This window comes from Rana temporaria, chromosome 1 (assembly GCF_905171775.1).
Source record: "Rana temporaria chromosome 1, aRanTem1.1, whole genome shotgun sequence".
NCBI classification, from domain to species: domain Eukaryota; kingdom Metazoa; phylum Chordata; class Amphibia; order Anura; family Ranidae; genus Rana; species Rana temporaria.
In genome coordinates, this window is record NC_053489.1 from 540,144,961 (window position 1) to 540,169,078 (window position 24,118).

General features: G+C 43.4%; 1 protein-coding gene across 4 annotated transcripts in view; it reads left to right on the plus strand.

The window, feature by feature from the left end:
* The window catches only part of KLHL2 (kelch like family member 2), a 208,647-nt gene that overhangs the window by 179,867 nt on the left and 4,662 nt on the right, over nucleotides 1-24,118 (plus strand). For all 4 annotated transcript variants that reach the window (XM_040332792.1, XM_040332800.1, XM_040332814.1 and 1 more), the window contains 5 exons: nucleotides 5,291-5,408; nucleotides 6,986-7,183; nucleotides 10,596-10,697; nucleotides 16,751-16,879; nucleotides 20,915-21,055. In XM_040332792.1, coding sequence (XP_040188726.1) covers nucleotides 5,291-5,408; nucleotides 6,986-7,183; nucleotides 10,596-10,697; nucleotides 16,751-16,879; nucleotides 20,915-21,055 — 688 coding nt within the window. The remainder of the gene's footprint in view (nucleotides 1-5,290; nucleotides 5,409-6,985; nucleotides 7,184-10,595; nucleotides 10,698-16,750; nucleotides 16,880-20,914; nucleotides 21,056-24,118) is intronic.

Below are 24,118 nucleotides of genomic sequence, written 5' to 3' on the forward strand. Positions count from 1 at the left end.
TTGCTCCCATTGCTGTCAATCTAATTCAATGACGTGGGCACCAGGGGGCGTGGCCCAGTCTGGCATTCTGTGTCTTTGGATGCAAATGCTGGACTCGGGAGCACGTATGCAAGGTAACCAACCCCCCAGGAGAGCACTTCTCCTAGGGGGTTTACCGATCGATGCAAGGAGGAGCCGCGAGTTCCACGATGTGACCCCAGAAGATGATGATCAGAGCCACACTGTGCAAAACAAACTGCACAGTGGAGGCAAGTATGATATGTATGTTTTAAAAAAAAATCACTTTCCACGTATAACCAAAGTCCAACTGATATGCCAAATACAGTTCACACTCCCTGGGCTAGTTCACAACAATTTTTGCATTCAGTGTGCGTTTTCAAATAAACATTTACACGTTTTAATACGTTTTTTATTTTATTTTTTTCACTTGAATCTTCAGGAGCACTGTGTGTTTATGTGGTTTCTCGTGCAAAAAAATGCAAGCTCTGGAACTGAACACAGTGGTGTGAAGTAGGGTGATTAAAAAACATTGATTTTTACTGTACACATTCAGGAAGCATGGGGAAAAAAATTCACCCAAAGCATCTGGTATGGATAAGCCCTAACCACATGATCACACATTTTCTAGCATGTCCCAAATTTGTGAGTCGGCCCCCATGAACTTGATTGTAACAAGCAAGACTGATGATGTGTTTTGCTAGTGTTCTTGTATGACTGGCCTTCTGACAGCCACAGCGGCCCACTGCACTTATAGAGAAAAGCACGGGCATACTACCGTTTTCTCTTCCAATATTTGTATTCTTTTTGTTAAGGTTGTATTATTATACAGGATTTATATAGCACCAACAGTTTGTGCAGTGCTTTTACAATATAAAAAGAGACAATACAATTTCATAAGAGGGTTAAGAGGGCCCCGCTCCTGAGAGCTTACACTCTAATAGGGAGGGGTTTGTACATACAGAAGTGACTACAAACGTACTATTATTTCCAGAAATCAGACTACCTCCATTATATAAACATGAATTCTCCACAAACTGGACGTGTGTGTGTTACCTAAAAACGGTATAGGTACCCTAGATGGGATAGAACAAGCAAAAAAAAAAAAAACATGTTAAATCAGATTGCCACTTTGGGTCCTTGCCATGTGTACAGGGCTCTTTAAATTTCTCCAGAGACACATTGTATCCATGGGTCCAAGATTTTTGCTCAAAATGTCAGTTTTTCATTTACCAATAACTATGAAAGTTTGGTTTTTACTAGTGCATGGCAGCAATGAATATAAACAAGATCAGCTTTTTAGTATGTCCTGGTGCCCCCTCTATGGGATAGTTTGTTAATGTCTCTAAGGGTGATATTTTGAGGTTTTCTCACACCGTGCTGTGAAAAAGTATTTGCCCCCTTCTGTGTTTTTTTTTTGTTTGCCACACTCAAATGAATCGGATCATCAAGCTAATTTTAACCACTTCCCATCCGGGCCAATTTTCTTTTTCTTTTTTAATTACTCAGAACCGCTAAACCATTATATATTTTTTTCTTAGCAGAGTCGCTGGAACTTTTTATGTCACACAGTATTTGTGCAGCGATTTTTCAAATGCGTTTTTTTTTGGGGGGGGGGGGGGGCAACGTTTCATGAATTAAAAAAAACAAAACAGTAAAGTTAGCCCATTTTTTTTGTATACTGTGGAAGATGTTATACTGAGTAAATAGATCCCCAACATGACGAGCTTTAAAATTGCACACACTCGTGGAATGGCACCAAACCTCAGTACCTAAAAATCTACATAGGCGAAGTGTAAAAATGTTTACAGGTTACCTGTTAAGAGTTAGAGGAGTTCTTGGGCTAGAATTGTTGGTCTTGCTCTCACACGTGGCAATACCTCCATGTGTGATTTGAACGCCGTATGCATTCGCTTCTGTGGGTAAGCACACATGGACAGGGGTGCTTTAAAAAAAATGTTAACTTTTTTATTTTTACACTTTCTCTTAAAAAAATTAATTTTCTTTTCATCACTTTTATTTTTATTACAAGGAATGTAAGCATCCCTTGTAATGGGAATAGTATGTGACAGGTCCTCTTTATAGACAGAGCTGGGGTCTATAAGACCCCAGATCTCTCCTTCAGGCTAGAAAGAAACTGTCTCGGCTTTTCCAGCATTGTTTACTTCTGCCCGCCTGGAAGTGACGTCATAAAGTCACGCTCCAGCCTCCGAGGGTCATAGAGATGACCAGAAAGCTCTATGCTCAACTTCCAGCAGTGACCAATTCATTCTTCGGTGCAGGAAATTTCTGGCCAAAAAAGATATGTGGATGATGCCTGTAGCTGTAGCCTGTAGCTGCAGGCATCATCCAGATATCCCCACTCAAAATCCAGGACATCACATGATGCACCTTGGGCGGGAAGTGGTTAATATTACACAGAGATGGCCCAAGCAAAAAAAAAATTGCAGTATTAAAATGATGATTTCATTAAGGGAAAAAAGCTGTCCAAGTCTGCCTGGCCCTATGTGAAAAAATAATTGCCCCCTAAACCTAATAACTGGTTGTGCCAACATTGGCAGCAATAACTGCAATCAAGTGTTGGCAATGAGTCTTTCACGTCGCTGTAAAGGAATTTTGGCCCACTCTTCTCTGTAGAATGGTTTTAATTTAGCCCCATTGGAGGGTTTTGGAGCATGAACGGCCTTTTTAAGGTCATGCCACAAAATGTCATTTGGATTTGAATCCATTTTTTTTTTTTTTTTGAGCCATTAAGAAGTGGACTTGCTGTTGTGATTTTGATCATTGTCCTGCTGCATAACCCAAGTGCACTTGAGGTCATGTGCACTGATGGCCGGACGTTCTCCTTCAAGATTTTCTGGTAAAGTGAAGAATTCAGGGTTTCCATAAATTATGGCAGGCCGTCCAGGTCCTTTATTTGCAAAGCAGCCCCAGACCATCAAACTACCACCACGTTTGACTGTTGGTATGATGTTCTTTTTATGAAATGCTGTGTTGGTTTTATGCTAGATGTAAAGTCCAATTTTGTCTCATCCGTCCACAGAATATGTGCCCAAAAGTCTTGGGGATAATCAAGATGTTTTTTGGCAGATATGAGCCGAGCCTTTGTGCTTTTTTTGGTCAGCAGTGACTTTTGCCTTGGAATTCTCCCATGGGTGCCATTTTTGCCCAGTCTTTTTCTTATTGAATCATGAACACTGACCTTAACTGAGGCAAGTGAGGTCTGCAGTTTTAGATGATGTTTGGGGTTCATTTTATGATCACCTGAATGAGGAGTCGTTGTGCTCTTGGAGTCATTTTTGTAGGCCGGCCACTCCTGGGAAGGTTTACCACTGTTCCAAGTTTTCTCCGTTTGTGGATAGTGGCTCTCACTGTGGTTCGCTGGCGTCCCAAAGCCTTAGAAATGGCTTTGTATTCCTTTCCAGACTGATACATGGCAATGACTTTGTTTCTCATCTGTTCTTAAATTTCTTTAGATCACGGCATGATGTGTTGTTTTTTGAGATCTTTTAACATGCACCACTTTGTCAAACTGCTTCTAATTTAAGTGATTTCTTGATTCAACAGGTCTGGCAGTAATCGGGGTGTATAAAGTAAAACTTAAATCCACTTTCCAAAAAATGTTAATCAGTTAATTCATGATTTAGTGTGGGGGGGGGGGGGTTAGCTTTTCCTGGGGGTTAGTCAGCATGCTCGCCCCCTCCCTTGGGACTACATCCCTACGGGAAGACACTGGGAACATATTTAGAAAATAAAAAACAAACCTATACAACCCCTTTAACAAATGAAATCATTTAAAGTATATAATAAAATAGAAATGTGAAAGAGGGCGCTAGTGAGAATAATTCCTAACAATTGGGACACCCTCACTAGGAGGATCCCAAATGGCAGGGTGATGCTAATAAATTAAACACTCTGATATATATGGATCCAACAATCAATAAATCTCTACCTAGAGATATCCAGTGTGTACACAATTGCAAAAAATATAAAATCTGTGAAAAGATTGGATAAATGCAACAAGATTAAATAAAAAATAATAAATAAAATGTGAAAGATTATGGTGCAAAAAAGTGTGTGTCTCTTGATTGACACAATAGATTTAACACAGTTCATAAGAGATCGCCTTCACAGGATACTTCAATTAGTGTTCATGCAATCAATCTTGGTGAAAATGCAGCCACCACCATCCAATAGAACTTCACCCGATGTGCTCTTAACAGGGAGTGCGCTTACCAGATTTATGAACCACTTTATTGAAAAAGTAGGTCTGCTAGGCTGAACAGGTTACTGTGCCTGTACACTATTCACCACATGCTGAAACTGCCACGATGCTTGTACCCATGGTATCCCAGAATTCCATCCACAAAAACAAGAGGTCTATAGTGTATTACCGCTTTAATAAAACATCATTAAAAACAAGCTGAATGGCCCCTTGCTTGAGTAGGTGCCTACCCGGCACTAGGACTGCATGCGTAGTGTTTGGGACTCTGTCTAGATCGCACAAGCCACCGTGTGGTCAGATGTCCAAGTCGTAGCTGCAGAGGCTGTGAACAGGATCAGCTGGGGAACGGAATGTCAGACCTTAGCCACCGACATATGTTTCGTGGAATCCACGTCATCAGGCTTCCGACAAGTCGCATACAGCGCGTCACGAGTTGCCGAAAGTAGCCGAACGTCGGTGCGCAGGCGCCGTATAGAGCCGCACCCACGTTCGGCTTCTTTCGGCAACTCGTGATGCACTGTATGCGACGGTCGGAAGCCTGTCAATCAAATAGGAACGCCCAGTCCCGCAGTCCATACCCAGAAGCCGCAGAGAACATCTATCTCTAAAACAGTATGTACTGCATTGATTTAAAAAAAAAAAAACACCTGATTGTGCTTCCCACAATTAGCCTCAATCTAATGTTAAAACATTTTTTTGGGGTGAACCCCCGCTTTAAGTGACACTTGTATGCAATTTTTTTTAATAAAATCGGGAATACTTTTTTCCAGCACTGTATATACAAATTCAGAATCCTTTTGACCTTCGGACAAGTCCACTAGTGATATACTATTCCTTCCTGTCCACCGCCTCTGGCATACTACCACTTTGACAATGATTCCGAGTTGTATGTGTTATTGTAGAGTACAATAATAAAGGAAAAATACATTACACATGACTGTAACCATACAATGCACATGATCTTACTTTGCCGTCACTTATTTACTGCCTGCTGCTTTACATAGTTCACGTGGAAAGCAGTAGGGGAGATGATGTTGATCACATTCTTTCTTTTTTTTATTTCTGCAGTTAATGGTGGTAGTTGGAGGCCAGGCTCCCAAGGCAATTCGCAGCGTGGAGTGCTATGATTTCAAAGATGAACAGTGGCACCAAGTGGCTGAATTACCATCAAGACGATGCAGATCAGGTTTGTTCCCCTGTATTCCACAGTCCTGTTTGCTGTGTACCCTGACCCAGACAGCGACTTCAGTGTGACAATGACTGCTCGGGAAGGGCTGATCAGTTAACTGTTTTCTCACTAGAAGTGTATTTAAAGTGACAAAGGGAAATTCTATTCAAGTATGTATTCTTAGCTCAAAGTACGTTCTGTTACTTTAAATCAATGGTCTTTAACTTGGCAACCCTCCAGCTGTTGCAAAACTACAAGTCCCTTGAGGCATTGCAAGGCTGACACAGTTACAAGCATGACCCCCACAGGCAGAGGCATGATGGGACTTGTAGTTTCGCAACAGCTGGAGGGCCGCCAGTTTAAGACCCCTGCTCTAAAGCCTTATACGCACGCTTAGATTTTCAGACAATCAAACGTTCGTTTTTTGTGGCATGCTAGTCATGTCAAAAGTGAAGAGGTTACTCGCAATACAAAAATTTTCATACGACAGAACACAGCGTCAGAAGTGACGTAATGTGTTGAATAGTTTTGTATGTAGTCTTTCGTTTCTGAGCATGCGTAGTCTTGCTCTTACGATTTTTTTTTCGTATGAAAACCGCATTAGTGAAACATAAATCGGATGTTGAGTTCACATCCGACAATTTTTATAGTCTGCACATCCAGCATTTGTCTGACAAAAAAGTGAAATCGGCTGTCAAAAAGCACTGTACTAACGATCTCAAAATCGTCGGACAGCTTGTCGTACTAACTTTTCTCATCTGATTTTCGTATCCAGTGTACGGGTCTTTAGACTGTTCCAGTGAGCTGACCTCTCGTTAAAGGGTGGCTACATTCCTTCTCCAAGGTCCCATTGTATGTAAGAATGTAGCCACCCTCTCTTGCTCAATCCTGAAATGAACTAGTGACTATAGACTATGGTAATTGTATTGTGCATAGAGCAGTGCAACCAATGTGAAATCCTCTTTCCAAACAAATGTGAAGGAGGGCAGAGGACGCTGCTGCAGGGGTTGATGTGAATGGGGGGGGGCACAGGATACTACCGTGGGAGATAATGTGAAGGGGGGCAGAGGATACTACTACTATGGGGGTTATGACAAGATGACAAGATCTGTGTGGCTGCATGCAAGAAACTGAGACTATGTAAAGTTTTTTTTAAACCTAAATAGGTTCCTTTAAGCTAGTGCATTGTTGGTTCACTTACCTTTTCCTTTGATTTCCCTTCTAAATGTTTTTTTTCTTTGTCTGAATTCCTCACTTCCTGTTCCTCCTCGGTAAGCTTGCCCCCATCATCCGAGCCGTTCTGGCTGGGGGTAAGTCGGCGTGCTCGCCCCCTGCCTTGGGACTACATCCCTGCGGGGAGACGCTGTGTTGCATTTCCGGCACGTGCCAGAAATGTAACTGTTAAACTGTTAATGGATGGGTTTACTTCCGCTTTAACTCTTCCTTTTCCTTGCAATGTGTTAAAGACCATGGCAGCCATTGAAACTTCTACTTTATTGTACACACAAACTATCCCTGTGTGTTTTGTATTTGTAGGTAGTAATGTTGGCAAATTATAAAAGTTATATGATCATTATTAATTGCTGTTTCTGCAGGTGTGGTATACATGAATGGACATGTGTTCGCTGTTGGTGGATTTAATGGCTCGCTCCGGGTGCGTACGGTAGACTCGTATGACCCAGTGAAGGATCAGTGGCTAAGTGTGGCCAACATGCAGGACAGGAGAAGTACTCTCGGGGCTGCTGTATTGAATGGGCTGCTCTATGCTGTTGGAGGATTTGACGGCAGTACAGGTAAATGCGCCATTTGGTATAGGAAGAGCATTGTTATCACTGTGAGGTGATATTAATATATAGTGTACATTTTGCACTGCAGTGTGAAAAAGCGTGCACTATTAAAAGCATTGGTACAATGGCAGATCTTCTATTTTTATTCTGATAGGCTCCATTTAAAGTGTCACCATAGACAAAAAATAACCTATATGATGCAGTCTGTTGGCATTAAGGTATTTGTAAAGGCAGAAAGTTTTTTTATCTTAATGCATTCTATGCATTAAGATCAAAAGCCTTCTGTGTGCAGCAGCCCACTAATACTTACCTGAGGTCCCTCTAGCTCCAGTGATGTTGTAGAAATGTCTTGACAATCCGGGACTCTCCTCTTTGGTTGGGACAGCAGCGTGGCCCCATTGGCTCTCACTGCTGTCAGTCAGCCAATGATAATAGAAAGGGGCGGGGTCGGGGGCCGCTGCTCCATGTCTTAATGGACACACAGAGCTGTGACTCAGCTCAGGTGCCCCCATAGCAAGCTGCTTGATGTGGGGGCAATGAACAGGAGGGAGGGGCCAGGAGAGCCAAAGAGGGACCCTGAGAAGAGGAGGATCGGGGCTGCTCTGTGCAAAACTATGAAACAAAAAAGCCTGGTGCCAGGAAACTGAGACAGATTGCACTGGAAACCATATAGGTGTCCTACGGGAGCCCAAAAAGCAGCTATGTGGGCGAGCAGGAGTGGTGCGAAAACAAGTATAAAAACTTTTAGAGGCAGCCACAACTGAAAGCAAAAACCACTATACAGCGGAGGTAAGTATAACATGTTTGTTATTTTTTTTTTTTTTTTTTTAAAAGAGACTTTACAATCACTTTAACACAACAGTTTTTGTTTTTATCAAGAGTCCCCCTTTAATCGTTTTATTACCTATAATTATGCCAGTAGATACATTTTTTTCTACTTTAACAGGGCGGTAGTGAAATGACTGCCTTGTTGTCACCTAAGGGTTGATTTACTAAAGCTGAAGAGTGCAAAATCATTCTGGGTTCTGCATAGAAACCAATCGCCTTCCAGATTATATTGCCAAAGCTTAATTGAACAAGCTGAAGTTAGAAGCGTGACTAATTTTGCACTCTCCAGATTTAGTAAATAAACCCCATAATGACAACTTAGGCTTGTAAGGCCCGGTTAACACTGGTGTGACATAGGATCTGACTGGTGAGACCCCAAGTCAGATGACATGTGAAATTTAATGTATCCCTAGGAGAGCTGTCTTAAAGCGGGGGTTCACCCAAAAATCAACTTTCTGTCACTAGATCCAGCATACTGCTGACATCTGCAGTATGCTGGATTTTTTTATTTTTTTTTGTACTTATCATTTTAGCGGTCTTTCTTCTCCGGGACTGAGCGGCGTATCCTTCCGGGTATAGGCCTTCCTAAATCAAGCGCAGTTGATTGACGGGCTTGGATAGCGCGTCGCGCCTTCCGAAAATAGCCGACGTGACTCTCGGCAATTTACGGCGCCTGCGCAGTCAGCTCTACACGGCAGGTGCCGTAAGCAGCCGAGAGTCACGTCGGCTATTTCCGGATGGCGTGACGCGCTATCCAAGCCCATCAATCAACTGCGCTTGATTTAGGAACGCCTACTCCCCGAAGGATTCCCCGCTCGGAGCCGGAGAAGAAAGACCGCTAAAACGATAAGTACAAAAAAAATCCAGCATACTGCAGATGTCAGCAGTATGCTGGATCTAGTGACAGAAAGTTGATTTTTGGGTGAACCTCCGCTTTAATTGAACCTACACAAGTCTGTCCAACTTTAGAAAAGGTTCCTGCACTGCTTTGGTCCATCTTTGATGCGACTTGCCATAGAGTGTAACAAGTTACATTTAGGTCAGAACAAAGTCACAGGGCAAAGTTGGATCGGAAGTCACACGTTTTTCATGTTGGTGCAGTGTAAACCTGGACTAAAGCCTAAGTTCAGCCAAAATAAACACCAGAAAAATCACCACAAGACCTAGAACTTGGTCAGTAAGGATGTGTTCATTGTACCGATTCCTCCTCTGCTGGTAATCCTCCTCCGGGAGGATGGGAAGCTTTGCTCATCAAAAGGCTTTAAAGGATAAATTCACCTTTGTACAAAAAAATAAATGCACATCTTTTTGCAGGTAAAAAAATTTGCATTTATTTATTTTTTTTGTATTTGGGGACTGTAAAGCATCGCACCAGCGATCAGGTCTCCTGCATGCTGTCAGTGCATCTGTTTACCGTATAAATTCCATACGGGTAAGCTGATACTCACTGACAGGCAGACTCGATGAACTACCACAGCGCCATGGTAGTCCATTGAGAACCACAAAGGCTGTCGGGACTTGTAGTTCATTCATACACAGAGCTCTGTGTATGAATGACGCGGCAATGTGGGTGGAGCCCGGCACGGCCATGCTGCTTTCAAAAAGTGAAAGCTAGTAGGTAGAACTGCTCCCTGTACTGATACCACAGGGAGGGAGGCGGCGCTGCAGCACTGGGAACATGTTACATGTTACATCCTAAAATTGGGTGGAACATGTAACATGTTTCCAAAGGTGAACTTCTCCTTTTAAACATTGCTATTGATCTGAATGTGTTTTTATTATCACTGGTAGTTATGTACAGACCCATTTCCAAAAAAGTTAGGACGCCATGTAAAATCTTCATAAAAACTGAATGCAGTGATATGCAAATCTCATAAACATATTTTATTCACAATAGAAAACATTAAATGTTTAAACCGAGAAAACATGTACCATTTGAAAAAAAAAAAAGATTTTGTTACCACCATATGTACTTATGTATGCAAATTGTTAAAATTTAATGAACAAGTTTGTAAAAAAAAAAAATTGGTAATTTTTAAATTTATAGGAGCAACACATCTCAAAAAAGTTGGCACAGTGCAACAAAAAGCGGGCGAAGTGGTACTAACAAGGAAGAGGTGGACAAAATATTTTGCAACTAATTAGGTTAATTGTCAACAGGTCAATAACATGATTGGCTAAATACAAAAAAATCAGGGCCTCCTGTGCATTTTGACCAATCAAATCCTTTTCCCTAGGCTACACCCCATTCCCTATCCAATGAGAGGATGAGCTCATCAACAAACAAGACACCAGGAGAAATAAACAACATCTTGTACCAGCAGCTGGTAGTCTGATGGGGGGGGGGGAGTAGTATTGCAAGCTAGTAGCACATTTTCCCAAGAGCTAATGCAAGTCTTCTGTTCTACACGTACCCTGCTTTTGCTTTAAATTTTGTTTTCGCACACATAAATGGATCTTAACATTGGTGCCTGAAAGCTGCAATCCAGAAAAAATAAAGCAACATGTTAATATTTAAACAGTGATTTTATTTAGTTCTAGATATTCCAGCTCCAGCTCTTGGTAAAATTGCATATGTCTCTTTTTGTAGGACTGGCAACTGTGGAAGCATATAATTTCAAAGCCAATGAGTGGTTTCATGTTGCACCAATGAACACTAGAAGAAGCAGTGTTGGAGTTGGTGTTGTTAGTGGTAAGCTACGGTGCAATAGTTTAAAAACTTAATGGTGTTCATGCAAAGGCTAACAATCAAGTGATATAAATGTATAACTCCTGAGGCTGGGTTCACACTACTACACTACTTTCATCCTACTTTACTCTGCTACATTGGTCCTACATTTATCCTACATTGGTCCTACATCCATCCTACTTTCATGAACAGGATACTACTTTGGTCCGACTTCAATGATATTCAATGGGTTGAAGTAGGATCAATGTAGGACCAAAAGTAGTACAGGGAGCATTTTCAAAGTCGGACCGACTTGTGTAGGACCAGTTAAGACAGCTCTCATAGGGAAACATTGATTTTCACACGTCATGCGACATGAGGCTCCCAATGTAGGACCGTTTGTCCGACAAGTGTGAACCCAGCCTGAGGCTGATGGATATCACACCAATGTCAAACAGCTGGAATAGTAGATTCTTAGTGACTGCATGTTCCTGTGTACAGTGCCTTGAAAAAGTATTCATACCCCTTGAAATTTTGCACATTTTGTCATCTTGCAACCAAAAACGTAAATGTATTTTATTGGGATTTTTTGTAGGAGAGCAACACAAAGTGGCACATAATTGTAAAGTGGAAGGAAAATGAAAAATGGTATTAAATTTTTTTACAAATATGTGAAAAGTGTGGGGTGCATTTGTATTCCGCCCCCCTGAGTCAATACTGGCTAGAACCACCTTTCGCTGCAATTATAGCTGTAAGTGTTTTTGGCGAAGTCTCTACCAGCTTTGCACATCTAGAGAGTGACCTTTTTGCCCATTCTTCTTTGCAAAATGGCTTAAGCTCTGGAGAGCGTCTGTGAACAGCACTTTTCAAGTTTTGCCACAAATTCTTAAATGGATTTGGGTTTTGACTTTGACTGGGCCATTCTAACACATGAATATGCTTTGATGTAAATCATTCCATTGTAGCTCTGGCTGTATGTTTAGGATCGTTGTCCTGCTGGAAGGTGAACCTCCACCAGAGTTTCAGTCTTTTGCAGACTCTAATGCCGCGTACACACGTTTGGAAATTCCATCAAGAAAACCGTGGATTATTTTCCGACTGAATCTTGGCTCAAACTTGTGTTGCATACACTGTCACACAAATGTTGTCTGAAATTCCGACCGACAAGAACGCGGTGACGTACAACAAGCCGAGAAAAAATTTTTTTAGTCGGAATTGCATACAGACGATCTGAATTTCTGCCAAGAACTTTTCCCATTGGAAAATTTGAGAACCGGCTTTTTGCTGTCGGAAATTCCGAGAGAAAAGTCTGAGTCCTACACACGGTCGAAATTTCTGACCAAAAGCTCAAACTTTTCTTGTCAGAAATTCCGATCGCGTACGCGGCATAACAGATTTTCTTCTAAGATTGCCCCGTGTTTGGCTTCATCCATCTTTTCATCCACTCTGATCAGCTTCCCTCTCCCTTCTGAGGAAAAGCATCCCCACAACATGATGCTGCCACCACCATGTTTCACCGTGGGTATGGTGTGTTCTGTGTGATGTACAGCAGTGGTCATCAACCCTGTCCTGCGGGCCCACTAACAGGCCAGGTTTTATGTATTACCTTGGGGAGATGCAGTCTAGAATACTGCAGTCACTGAGGAGCAAATGATATCAGCTGTGATGTATTTCAGTTATCTTGCAAACCTGGCCTGTTAGTGGGCCCTGCAGGACAGGGTTTATGACCACTGATGTACAGTGTTGGTTTTCTGCCATACATAGCGGTTGGCTTTTAGGCCAAAAAGTTAAAATTTGGTCTCATCTGACCAGAGGACCTTCTTCCACATGTTTGCTGCGTTCCCCACATGGCTTCTCGCAAACTGCAAAAGTGGACTTCTTATGGCTTTCTTTCAACAATGACGTTCTTCTTGCCACTCTTCCATAAAGGCCAGATTTATGAAGTGTATGACTAATCGTTGTCCTGTGGACAGAGTCTCCCATCTCTACAGCTCCACCAGAGTTACCATGGGCCTCTTGGCTGCTTCTCTGAATAATGCTCTCCTTGGCCAGCCTGTCAGTTTAGGTGGACAGCCAATTTTGGTAGGTTTGCAGTTGTGCCATACTCTTTCCATTTTCCGATGATGGATTGAACAGTGCTCCGTGAGATGTTCAAAGCTTGGGATATCTTTTTATAACCTATTCCTGTTTTAAATTTCTCCACAACTTTATCCCTGACCTGTCTGGTGTGTTCCTTGGCCTTCATGAGACTGTGTGTCCACTAAGGTTCTCTAACAAACCTCTGAGGACTTCACAGAACAGCTATATTTTATACTGAGGTTAAATTACACCCAGGTGGACTCAGTCAGCCAATGATAATAGAAAGGGGCGGGGTCGGGGCCGCAGCTCCGTGTCTTAATGGACACACAGAGCTGTGACTCAATAACAAGCTGTTTGCTGTGGGGGCAATGAACAGGAGGGAATGCCCAGGAGAGCTGAAGAGGGACCCCCAAGAAGAGGAGGATTGTGGCTGCTCTGTGAAAACCACAAAACAAAAAAGTCTGGTGCCAGGAAACTGAGACATAGATTGCACTGGGAACCATATAAGTGTCCTACGGGAGCCAAAAAGCAGCTGTGTGGGCGAGCAGGAGTGGTGCGAAAACAAGTACAAACATTCAGAGGCTGTCACAACTGAAAGAAAAAAAACACTATACAGCGGAGGTACGTACAACATGTTTGTTGTTTTTAATTTTTTACAATCACTTTAACACAGCAGTTTGTTTTTATCTAGAGTCCCCCTTTAATCGTTTTATGGCTTATGATACAGCATTGGGGTGGGACTGGTAGATATGCAGACTTCATACAGGCTTCAATTTGGTATTGGAGCAGAGTGAACAGCTAGTTTGTTTGAAGCTTTAAAGCTGGGTTCACATCATGGGGTCCAGTGTGTCCCTGTTCATCGATTCAGGTGCAAATCTGGTCCGATTTTTTTTTTTTCCTGAATTCGCACCTGAATAGGAAACCAAAGACACACAGGACCCACAAACAGGCGTAAATGCTGACTGCGGCCGCCCCAGAGCTGTGTGAACTGGCTCCATTGAGAGCCGCTTCATTGAATTTGCTCACACTTTCCTGTCATGCAAATTGGATGCGGGGAGAGACCCACATCCAATTTTTATATGTGTGTGAACCCAGCCTCAAGGTGCCCTTCATCTCCTGTTTGGAAATGTTGTACACAGATCTTAATGGAGTGCCAATTGCCCCTTTAACAACTTCAGCTGTAAAAGATTTTACCCCCTTTGTGACCAAGCCCTTTTTAATATTTGGCACTGCGCTACTTTAAATGGTGATTTCCTGGTCATGCAACACTGTACCCAAACTAAATTCTTATAGTTTTTTTTTTTTATACAAATTGAGCTTTCTTTTGGTGGTAATTGAACACCACTGGGTTTTATATTTTTTGTGATTATAAGCGACAAACACAGAAGATTTTGAAAAAAAAAAACACAATGTTCTACTCCAATAAAAAAAATCTAATGTTTTCATAAATTTTGGGCAAAATGTACTCTGCTACATTGTCTAATAAAAAAATCCCAATAAGTGTATATATTGATTGGTTTGCGTGAAAGTTCTAGCACCTACAAACAATGGTGTGTGTGTATATATACTGAAATTCTAAAAAAAAAAAATCTGACACTAACTGACTCTGGGGGGGGGGGGGGGGGGACTGACTAACTGCCCCTTACATCACCAGTGACATTAATACAGTGATAATACTATTCACTGTACTAATGACACTGGCTGGGAAGGGGTTAACATTTAGGGTAATCAATAGGGTTAACTATGTACCTAACTGTGTGTAATGTGTGTGTTGTGTGCTGCTTTTACGAGAGATCTCCGTTTCTCATCCCTGCTTTGCAAGGATGAGATGAGAAACTTACAGATCACTCCCTCTGTATTGTTAATCAACACAAGAACTCTGGGCTTTGATTGCACGCAGCTTATCAGCAGGTCCTAGGAGTAAATCATTGGGTGGGACTTGCTGACAGGCTCCCAATGTGTGCAATCTCAGTGGGTGGCGGACGGGCACGTATGTGTGCGCCCTAAACCCAGAAGTAAGCAGTGACGTACAGGTACGTGGCTTTGCCTACAGCAACTGCGCATCCAAAGTACATTGCGGACGGGCGGTAAGTGGTTAAACAAGCAATCAATCTTCATCACTACTTGAAGTTTATTGAAAGCCTGCTGAAGCCTGTTAGCAGCTTGTTTAAAGTGAGTCGGCACTCCCATTTAAGATCATAAGGCATAACCTGTCCAAACAGGAGCTGAAGGGCGCTTAAAGGCTTGGGGAAAGCTGCTCGACGCTTACTGAAAGCTTTGCAAAAGCTTGCTCAAAGCGATTGTTAACTGCGTTAAATTAATAAAAAAAGCAAACTGGTCCTGCCGTTGACCAGGAATCCATCTTCACCCGGTTTTCCTTCTGGGTTCAGGGCTCCAGTCGCTTGAATGGGCCGTTATGTCCCTCCCACGCATGTGTGCGGAAGTCACAGTGCGGCACTGCTCTTTAATGGATAGCATGCCGTCCAGTGCGCATGCGCGCCGGTCACTTCACTGACTGCTACATATGTAAATATATCCTAATGCATGTTTTGGGAGATTTACTGTACATGTAAGCCTTATACTCTTACCTGTAAGTACAAGATAAAATGCAAGTTTATTTCCAGCCAACACATCATTGTCCTTCCCTGGTGCCAGCTACAGTGTTCTGCTCGGTCTCTCTACAGACAAAATTAAGACAACAAACACTAATTAACAATAATTCAACATGTGAGTGTAATTATTCAATATACAGGTGTCCAGCAAACAGTTGATTATAAAAGGGCCATACCCAACAAAACCCTTTCCCATTTCATGCTGTCAGCAATGACGTCACATGGAAGAGAAATGTCACAAGGCCTGAGAAAGAGAAAATGATTTCTTTACACAAATGTGAAGGCTACAAGAAGATCAGCAAAGCGTTAGACCCCTTTCACACTGAGGCGTTTAAGGGCTAAAAATAGCGCCTGAAAACTGCCTCTCATGCCTCCCCAGTGTGAAAGCCTGTTTGCTTTCACACGGGAGTGATGTGCTGGTGGGACGGGAAAAAGTCCTTCAAGCAGCATTTTTGGGGCGGTGTACGAACACTCCTACACTGCCACTGCCCATTTAAATGAATGGGCGGAGCTTCCAAAGCACCTGAAAAGCGCTTTGAAAGCACTGCAACACGTGCGCTTTTAACTCCTTGTTAAACCCTCCTTGGGGGTTAAAAGATCCCCGCTAGCATCTGAAAAGCGCTGCTTAAACAGCACTAAAACACCGCTAAAATGTTTTAGTCAGCATACTGTAGAAAAATTGATACAAAAATGTAACAAAGACGGAACTGCAACCAGTTTCAGATGCCTTCAAAGTGTTGTTGCTAGGCAGAATAGTTAATCTTCCCTCTTCCTGCACCTAGGTGCTTAAGCTTCCTAACCTACACCGCACAGACTCCTGGGAATGTAGTGGGTGTAACTTTCCAGGAGTCTTTGCACTCCCCAGTCTCGAAGAATCATGTGACTTGGACAGTACAGGTGCCTAATCTGAAACCTATTACACTGTTTGTGCAGCACTGAGCATGTGCGAGATCTGCAAGGCTGAAATCCAGGAAGTCATATAGTCTGGCTTCATGATGCCCACACTTAAGATGGCCCCAGTCAATTTCTATTTTATAAAGTGTCTAAATGCTGTAACAACCTAACAAAACGGACCTTAGTTTACAGACTAACTTTACTAGAATACATTAAGCTTGTGTACTACAGGGGTATTTATATTTAAAAAGTGAAATTGTGGCCGGAACTCCGCTTTAAGCAGCCAAATTTTCCGGGGCTGAAGTGGTTAAAATAGACTGAACAGTGACGAAGACATTTAATTATGTCCATTTCAATTATAAATTGTAATTTGTTTGTAATGTGTCATTTAAAATCTTGGTTTTGCATGGTATTCTATATGGCTTGAAAGCTAAAACATGCGTGTTTGTTTAACTTCAATGCTTATGTGATGTGTTCTTTCCTCATTTCTAGGTATGCTGTATGCAGTTGGTGGCTATGATGGAGCATCACGACAGTGTCTTAGTACGGTTGAATGTTATAATCCCAGCACCAATGAATGGACTTACATATCAGAAATGGGCACACGAAGGAGTGGCGCAGGTACTGCTAATAAAAATAGATAGTACAGCTTATGGCTTAACACTGCCTACAGTATTCATGTATTTAGTGTGGACAAAACCGCACAGCAATCATTTCTATCAAGTCCCTGCCATGCAGCCCACCATATTCTAAATACTTTGTCCAATGCCATCGGTAGGCAATTGGTGTCTTTTATACTGTTATATTTTTATGGTTGTTACAAATCTTCTCTGTAATATTTTAGTGCTTTTAGTTTAGAGAGTTATGTGCAAAATAGAGTTTAACATCTGTGGTCACAAAAGACCTGTGGGTCCAAGCTCCTATGAAAAGCCCAAAGCCATAGTTGAGAGATTTTTGCCTTGCCAAAGTAACTCCTAATATCCCCGGATTTTACTATGAGTTTGTTTTCACCATATGAATTACGTAAACATAGTATACACGGGCCGAATTCCGGGCGACATCGGCTGATTCAATAAAAAACGTCCGACATTCGGCCCGTGTGTATGGCCAGTGGCTGAGAGCACTGACCAGAGTGTTCTGGCGGGGGGGCCGTCCTGTCAGAACACAATAGCTCAGCGGCGGAGATCACTGTACTAACATCAGATGTTAGTACAGCGACTCTGACCTGAGATGTTTTTTTTTTTTTTTAAAGTGTGTACCAGGCTTTAGAATATTTAAAAGAAAATTCCCACACTCACAAGTTCTATCAGACCGAATATTGACATTGACACAGAGAGGATGACGGTGACATACATAGTAACCTTGACAGCGACTCTGGCATTGAAATAGACTGAGAATCACATGCCTACACTAATATTGACATAAGCACATCTTGACATATCGGGTCTTCTTTTTCTAAAATTGTCTGTCTAGCAACCATATTCCTGGTATATTAAAAACATTAGAGCATTAAAGATGGTTGCAACATGCACTGTATTGTCAAAAGTATTGGGACACCTGCCAGTTTGGCGTATTTGTCAGGTCAGGCACCAATGTTGGACGAGAAGGCCTGGCTCGCAGTCTCTGCTCTAATTCATCCCAAAGGTGTTCTATGGGGTTGAGGTCAGGACTCTGTGCAGGCCAGTCAAGTTCCTTCGCCCCAAACTCGCTCATCCATGTCTTTATGGACCTTGCTTTGTGCACTGGTGCACAGTCATGTTGGAACAGAAAGGGGCCACCCCCAAACTGTTCCCACAAAGTTGGGAGCATGAAATTGTCCAAAATGTCTTGGTAAGCTGACATCTTAAGCGTTCCCTTCACTGAAACTAAGCAGACTAGCCCCAACCCCTGAAAAACAAGCCCAAGCCATAATCTCCTCTCCAACAAATGATTTGGACCATTGCACAAAGCAAGGTCTATAAAGACCATGGATGGTCAAGTTTGGGGTGAAGGAACTTGACTGGCCAGCCTTCCCTCCAGCCAAGCCTCCAGCCTTCCCTGCAGCCAAACTGATCCTTCTCAAGGTGAGCCCTCTCAGGAGCAAGAGGAGCCTTCCATCCTGGAGGGAGACCCGGATTTGGCTGTCTGGAGCCAGGTATAGTATTTAAAATTTTTGGTGAAAAAAAATGATGGGAAATAGAGGTTAATATGTAAAAAATTGTGACAAGCCAGTAGATCAATTGCGTACTGTGCAAGCTCTGGCCAGTGATCCATCCTCAAGACCCAGTAAGCCAGAGGATTTTCAGTGGGGAAGGTGTCCATGTCTGATCTTGCCCCTAGGTACTCCCGCACCATGTAAACCAGATGCTGGCGATGGTTGCTGGAACCGGTCATACCTTGGGGCTGCGGACTAAAAAATTGTCTGAACGCATCGGTCAGACGGCCACCTTCTCCACCGCTCCTTCTTTGACTCACCGAAGCCTCAGCAACACGTTGTCCAGGACCAGGATTTGGTAATCCCCCAGGTTCTGGGAACGCGTTGCACAGACCTTTCTGCAAGGCCTCCCGAAGATGTTTCATCTTCTGCTCCCTCTGCGACGGCAAGATAAGGTCCGCAACCTTACTTGTAACGTGGATCAAGGAGAGTTGCCAGCCAGTAATGATCCCTCTCCTTGATACCACGAATACGAGGATCCTTGCGCAGGCTTTGCAGGATCAGGGAGGCCATGCAGCGTAGGTTCGCTGAGGCATTCGGGGCACAGTCCTCTGGGTCACTGAGGACGACAGGATCCGCAGCCACCTCATCCCAGCCACGTAAAAGTCCATGGGTTCCTTGTGACTGTAAATGATCCCTTGAAGACTGCTGCAGCTGATGCTAAGTGCTAGGCTCCACCTCCATGCCGATGATACAATCCTCCTCCTATTCCTGTGTGCTAGGCTGGCAAGCAGGACCACTGTCTGGATAAACGGGGCCTTGAGATTTAAGGAAGTCCTCCTCTTCCTCCTTTTCTGCCTCAAGGGCCCTGTCCATTATTCCACATAGCGTGTGCTCCAACATGTGAATAAGAGGGACAGTCTCACTGATGCATGCACTGTCAATGATCACCATCCTTGTGGCCTCCTCAAATGGTGACATGACAGTGCATGCATCCCTGATCAAGGCCCACTGGGGTGGGGAAAAAAACCCAAGCTTCCCTGACCCAGTTCTGCTGCCATATTGGCACAGGTACTCATTGATGGCCCTCTGCTGCGTGTGCAGCCGCTGCAGCATGGCCAATGTAGAGTTCCATCTGGTGGGCATGTCACAGATTAGGCTGTTCTTGGGCAGGTTGTATTCCCTTTGGAGGTCTGTCAGCCGAGCAGTGGCATTATATGACCTTTTCGGAAATGCACACAGACTTTCCTGGCCTGCTTCAGGACATCCTGTAAGCCCAGGTACCTGCCCAAGGACCGCTGCACCACCAAATTCAGAACATGAGCAAAACAGGGTACATGGGTCAGTTGTCCCTGTCGCAGGGCAGAGAGGAGATTGGTGCCATTGTCGCTAACCACTATTCCTGGCTTAAGCTGGCGTGGCGTCAACCACTCTGAGCCTGCCCCTGCAGAGCTGACAGAACCTCTGCCCCAGTGTGGCTCCTGTCTCCCAAGCACACCAGCTCTAGCACCGCATGGCATCTCTTTGCCTGCATTCCTGCGTAGCCCCTCGTACGCCTACGGAGCACGGCTGGTTCCGAGGACACATCAGCACAGGAAGAGGCCACAGAGGAAGAAGGAGGGGGTGGAGGAGAGAGGTGTGTCACAACCGGTAGGAGTGTTTTGGAGGCGTGGTGGCGGAAAAACAACCTCCAACACTACTGTACCTTGCCCTGCATCCTTCCCAGCTGCCAGCAGAGTCACCCAATGCGCCGTGAAAGAGAGGTAACGTCCCTGTTCATGCCTGCTGGACCATGAGTCAGCGGTGATATGCACCTTACCACTGACCGCCCTGTCCAGCGAGGCATGGACATTGCCTTCCACATGGCGTAGAGAGCCGGAATCGCCTTCCGTGAGAAAAAGTGGCGTTTTGGAACTTGCCACTGAGGTACCGCACATTCCACAAACTCACGGAAGGGGGCAGATCCTACCAACTGAAAAGGCAGCAGTTGAAGTGCTAGCAATTTCGCTAAACTAGCATTTTTAACCGCTGGGCATGTGGATGGCTGGGAGAGTACTTCTTTCGGCCCTGCAGCAGCTGGGGCAGGGAAACAGAGTCCTGAGATCAACTTGATAGAACACCTTTGGAATGAATTAGAGCGGAGACTGAGAGCCAGGTCTTCTCATCCAACATCAGTCCCTGACCTCACAAATGAGCTTTTGGAGGAATGGTCAAACATTCCCATAGACACGCTCGTGGACAACCTTCCCAGAAGTGTTGAAGCTGTTATAGCTGAAAAGGGTGAGCCAACTCAATATTGAACCCTGCGAACTAAGACTGGGATGCCATTAAAGTTCATGTGAAGGCAGGTGTCCCAATACTTTTGACAATCTAATCTATATGACAGAATGATCAATATTCTGGCTAACCATATGAAGATATAAGGATGTGGTTTTCATCTAATAATTCTACCGATTTAATATTTATTGTATACATGAAGGTCTGGTTTCATCAACTCTATTATATGCCTATCTGGTTTGTAGGTGTGGGAGTCTTGAATGGTTTGCTGTATGCAGTGGGAGGCCATGATGGTCCCTTAGTGAGGAAGAGTGTTGAAGTTTTTGACCCATCTACAAATGAGTGGAAGCCAGTTGCTGACATGAACATGTGCAGGAGGAATGCAGGTATGTACGGGTAGGGTTTGCATGAATTTGGAATTGATTATTGGAGATAACCACGTAAAGATCAGACTCTTTCTGGCACTTTTTGTTTACAAGTTGAAATCCATATTTTTTGCTAGAAAATTACAAACATTATACATTTTATTTTTTATCAGCGACCCTAGGGAATAAAATGGTGATCATTGCAATTTTTTTTATATCAGACGGTTCTTTAAAGCGGGGTTCACCCTAAAAACAATTTTCTAACATTACATCCAGGATACTAACATTTACAGTATGCAGGTCTTTTTTTCTTTTTTTTATTGCCGTACATACCGTTATATTGAGATTTTCTCCCCGGCTTCCGGGTTCTGATTCCCGCGGAGCTGGGCGTTCCTGTCCCTGGGTTAGATGATTGACGTCTGGTGAAACAGTTCCCATGTCGCACAAGGCGCGTCGCCAGATTTCATTAAATAGCCGAGCTGCGAGTCGGCTTTATATGGCACCTGCGCCCGCCGTGTAGAGCTGACTGCGCAGGCGCCGTATAGCGCCAGCTCGCAGCTCGGCTATTTACGGAAATCTGGTGACGCGCCTTGTGCGACATGGGAACTGTTTCACCAGACGTCAATCATCTGACGCAGGGATAGGAACGCCCAGTCCCGCAGCAATCAGAAGCCGGGGAGAAAATCACAATATAACGGTATGTACGGCGATAAAAAAAAAAAAAAGACCTGCATACTGTAAATGTTGTTAGTATCCTGGATGTAATGTTAGAATTTTTTTTTAGGGTGAACCCCCGCTTTAATTTATGGATAATGAAGGCTACTGTGCTCATTGGGACCTTTAATGCTGCAGACATTTTGGGTTGTCGTGTGCCTTTTACTGAGAAGTGTCTAGAGTGGCCACTCTACCATACAGGCCTGGTTGGTGGCGTGCTGCAGAGATGGTTGTTCTTGAAGGTTCTCCTCTCTCCACAGAGAAACGCTGGAGCTCTCTGAGTGACCATTGGGTTCTTGGTCATCTCCCTGACTAAGGCCCTTTCCCCCCTATTGCTCAGTTTGGTCAGGCGGCCCGCTCTAGGAAGAGTCCTGTTGGTTCCAAACTTCTTCCATAAATGGAGGCCACTCATTGGGACCTTCAATGCTGCAGAAATGTTTCTGTTCCCTTTCCCAGACCTGTGCCTTGATACAATCCTGTCTCAGAGGTCTGCAGACAATTTCTTGGACTTCATGGCTTGGTTTGTGCTCTGACATGCACTGTGTAACTGTGGGACCTTACACAGACAGGTGTGTGCCTTTCCAAATCATGTCCAATTAACTGAATTTACCACAGGTGGACTCAAATCAAGTTGAAGAAACATGTCAAAGATGATCAGTAGAAACAGGATGCACCGGAGCTCAATTTTGAGCGTCATGGCAAAGGCTGTGAAAACTTGGGTACATGTGTGTTTTTTTTTTTATATAAATTTGCAAAGATTTCAAACAAACTTCTTTTACGCTGTCATTACGGGGTATTGTTTGTATTTGAAGTTAATCCTTTTTGGAATAAACAACCTAACAAAATGTGGAGAACGTTGGGCGCTGTGAATACTTTCACTGTATTTTTATAGCAGTTTTATAATCGCAGATGTTAAAGATGCCTGTCGCCAGTATGTTTTATCATGTAATTCCACCACATATCTTAAAGATATTATAGAGAAATTGCAGATACCAGAAAATCTATTGCCATTACAGTAAAGACCACTATGTCCAAGTGCACATCACATTTCTAAACTGACAAGGTATTGCTCTCTTTCATGAGTTGCAGCATATCCAGTTTGATCTGTGTAACAAGCCCCAGCCTGTGAAAACAGTTTAGCCTTGAAAAGCTGACTTTTGTTCAGTATAGATAAGATAATACATTTTTAATCTATTGAAAACTTTGTACACTAGAAGCACAATGCAGAGTTGCGCACAGCAATTTAAGCCGGTCATAGACTGTTCAAATCTCGGGCCGGTTCAGCAGGGATCAGCCGAGATTCAAACCATGTTTGGGCAGGCTGATTCTACCCATGTTGATTGATCGATCGATCAATGATGTTGAATTTATACGTGATTATTGCTATCGGTTATTATAGCAGCTAGCAGTAATCGCTGTGTTCTCCTGGTGGGGCACAGCTCCCCATGCCCCCATGCCGGGAGAACACAATGGCCCAGCGGGAGGGATTACCCCATCAATACTGACATGGTTGCTGGAAAGAAAAACGCTCTGTCTATGGCCGGCTTTAGAGTGGTTGCTACTTGAACATCATTGTAATTACCAGATCTTTGTACACATTTGGCTAACTGAGAACTTCAGCCTAGCATCTGAATCAAATGGGGAAATGGATATGATCACAACATTTGCTTACAGATGCTCCTTGATTGATCAGCCACAAGTTCTATCCCAGCCATTAACTTTTCTAACTGCTGATCATCATATTGGCTACAGGGGAAATTCATGACATGTGCCACTATCCAGAAGCCTGTTGCATATAATACCAGATAGGAGTCAGAACTTGAGTGCCTCCATGTTGAAGTGCCTTGCTATTTGTTTATAGATGTATTGCACTGACAATACACATTAGTATGAATCCGTTTGCCAAAGGGACTCGCATTCTAAAGTCTCTACCACTCTCGCACACACCAAGGGTAATTGTTTTTAGGGTTGATTGAATTAACAATAACTTGTGTCCCAGTTGGACACACCAATGACCCTTGGCTCCCAAGGCAAGCATTCATCACTTTTTGGGGGTGGGCTTATACGCGTTTAAATACTTGTTTAGGGAATTCTTTATTACCAGCATTTATTAACTGGCTATTTTAGGGTATGATTAATTCTCCCCAGGGGTACACATGCACTGGGCATAGGGAGAGGTGTCTACTCCGATGCTTTCCATTGTACCAAGGAGAGGTGTACACCTCGGGGGGCACTGACTATTAAGTTCAGTAGACTCTGAAAGCAGGACTTTGGAGGAGGCTCTGGCTCCAGTGTGACTTTCGTCTTAAACTACTTAAATTAAATGAGACTTCTTTTTATTTTATTTATTTACATTTTTTGGATTGTACA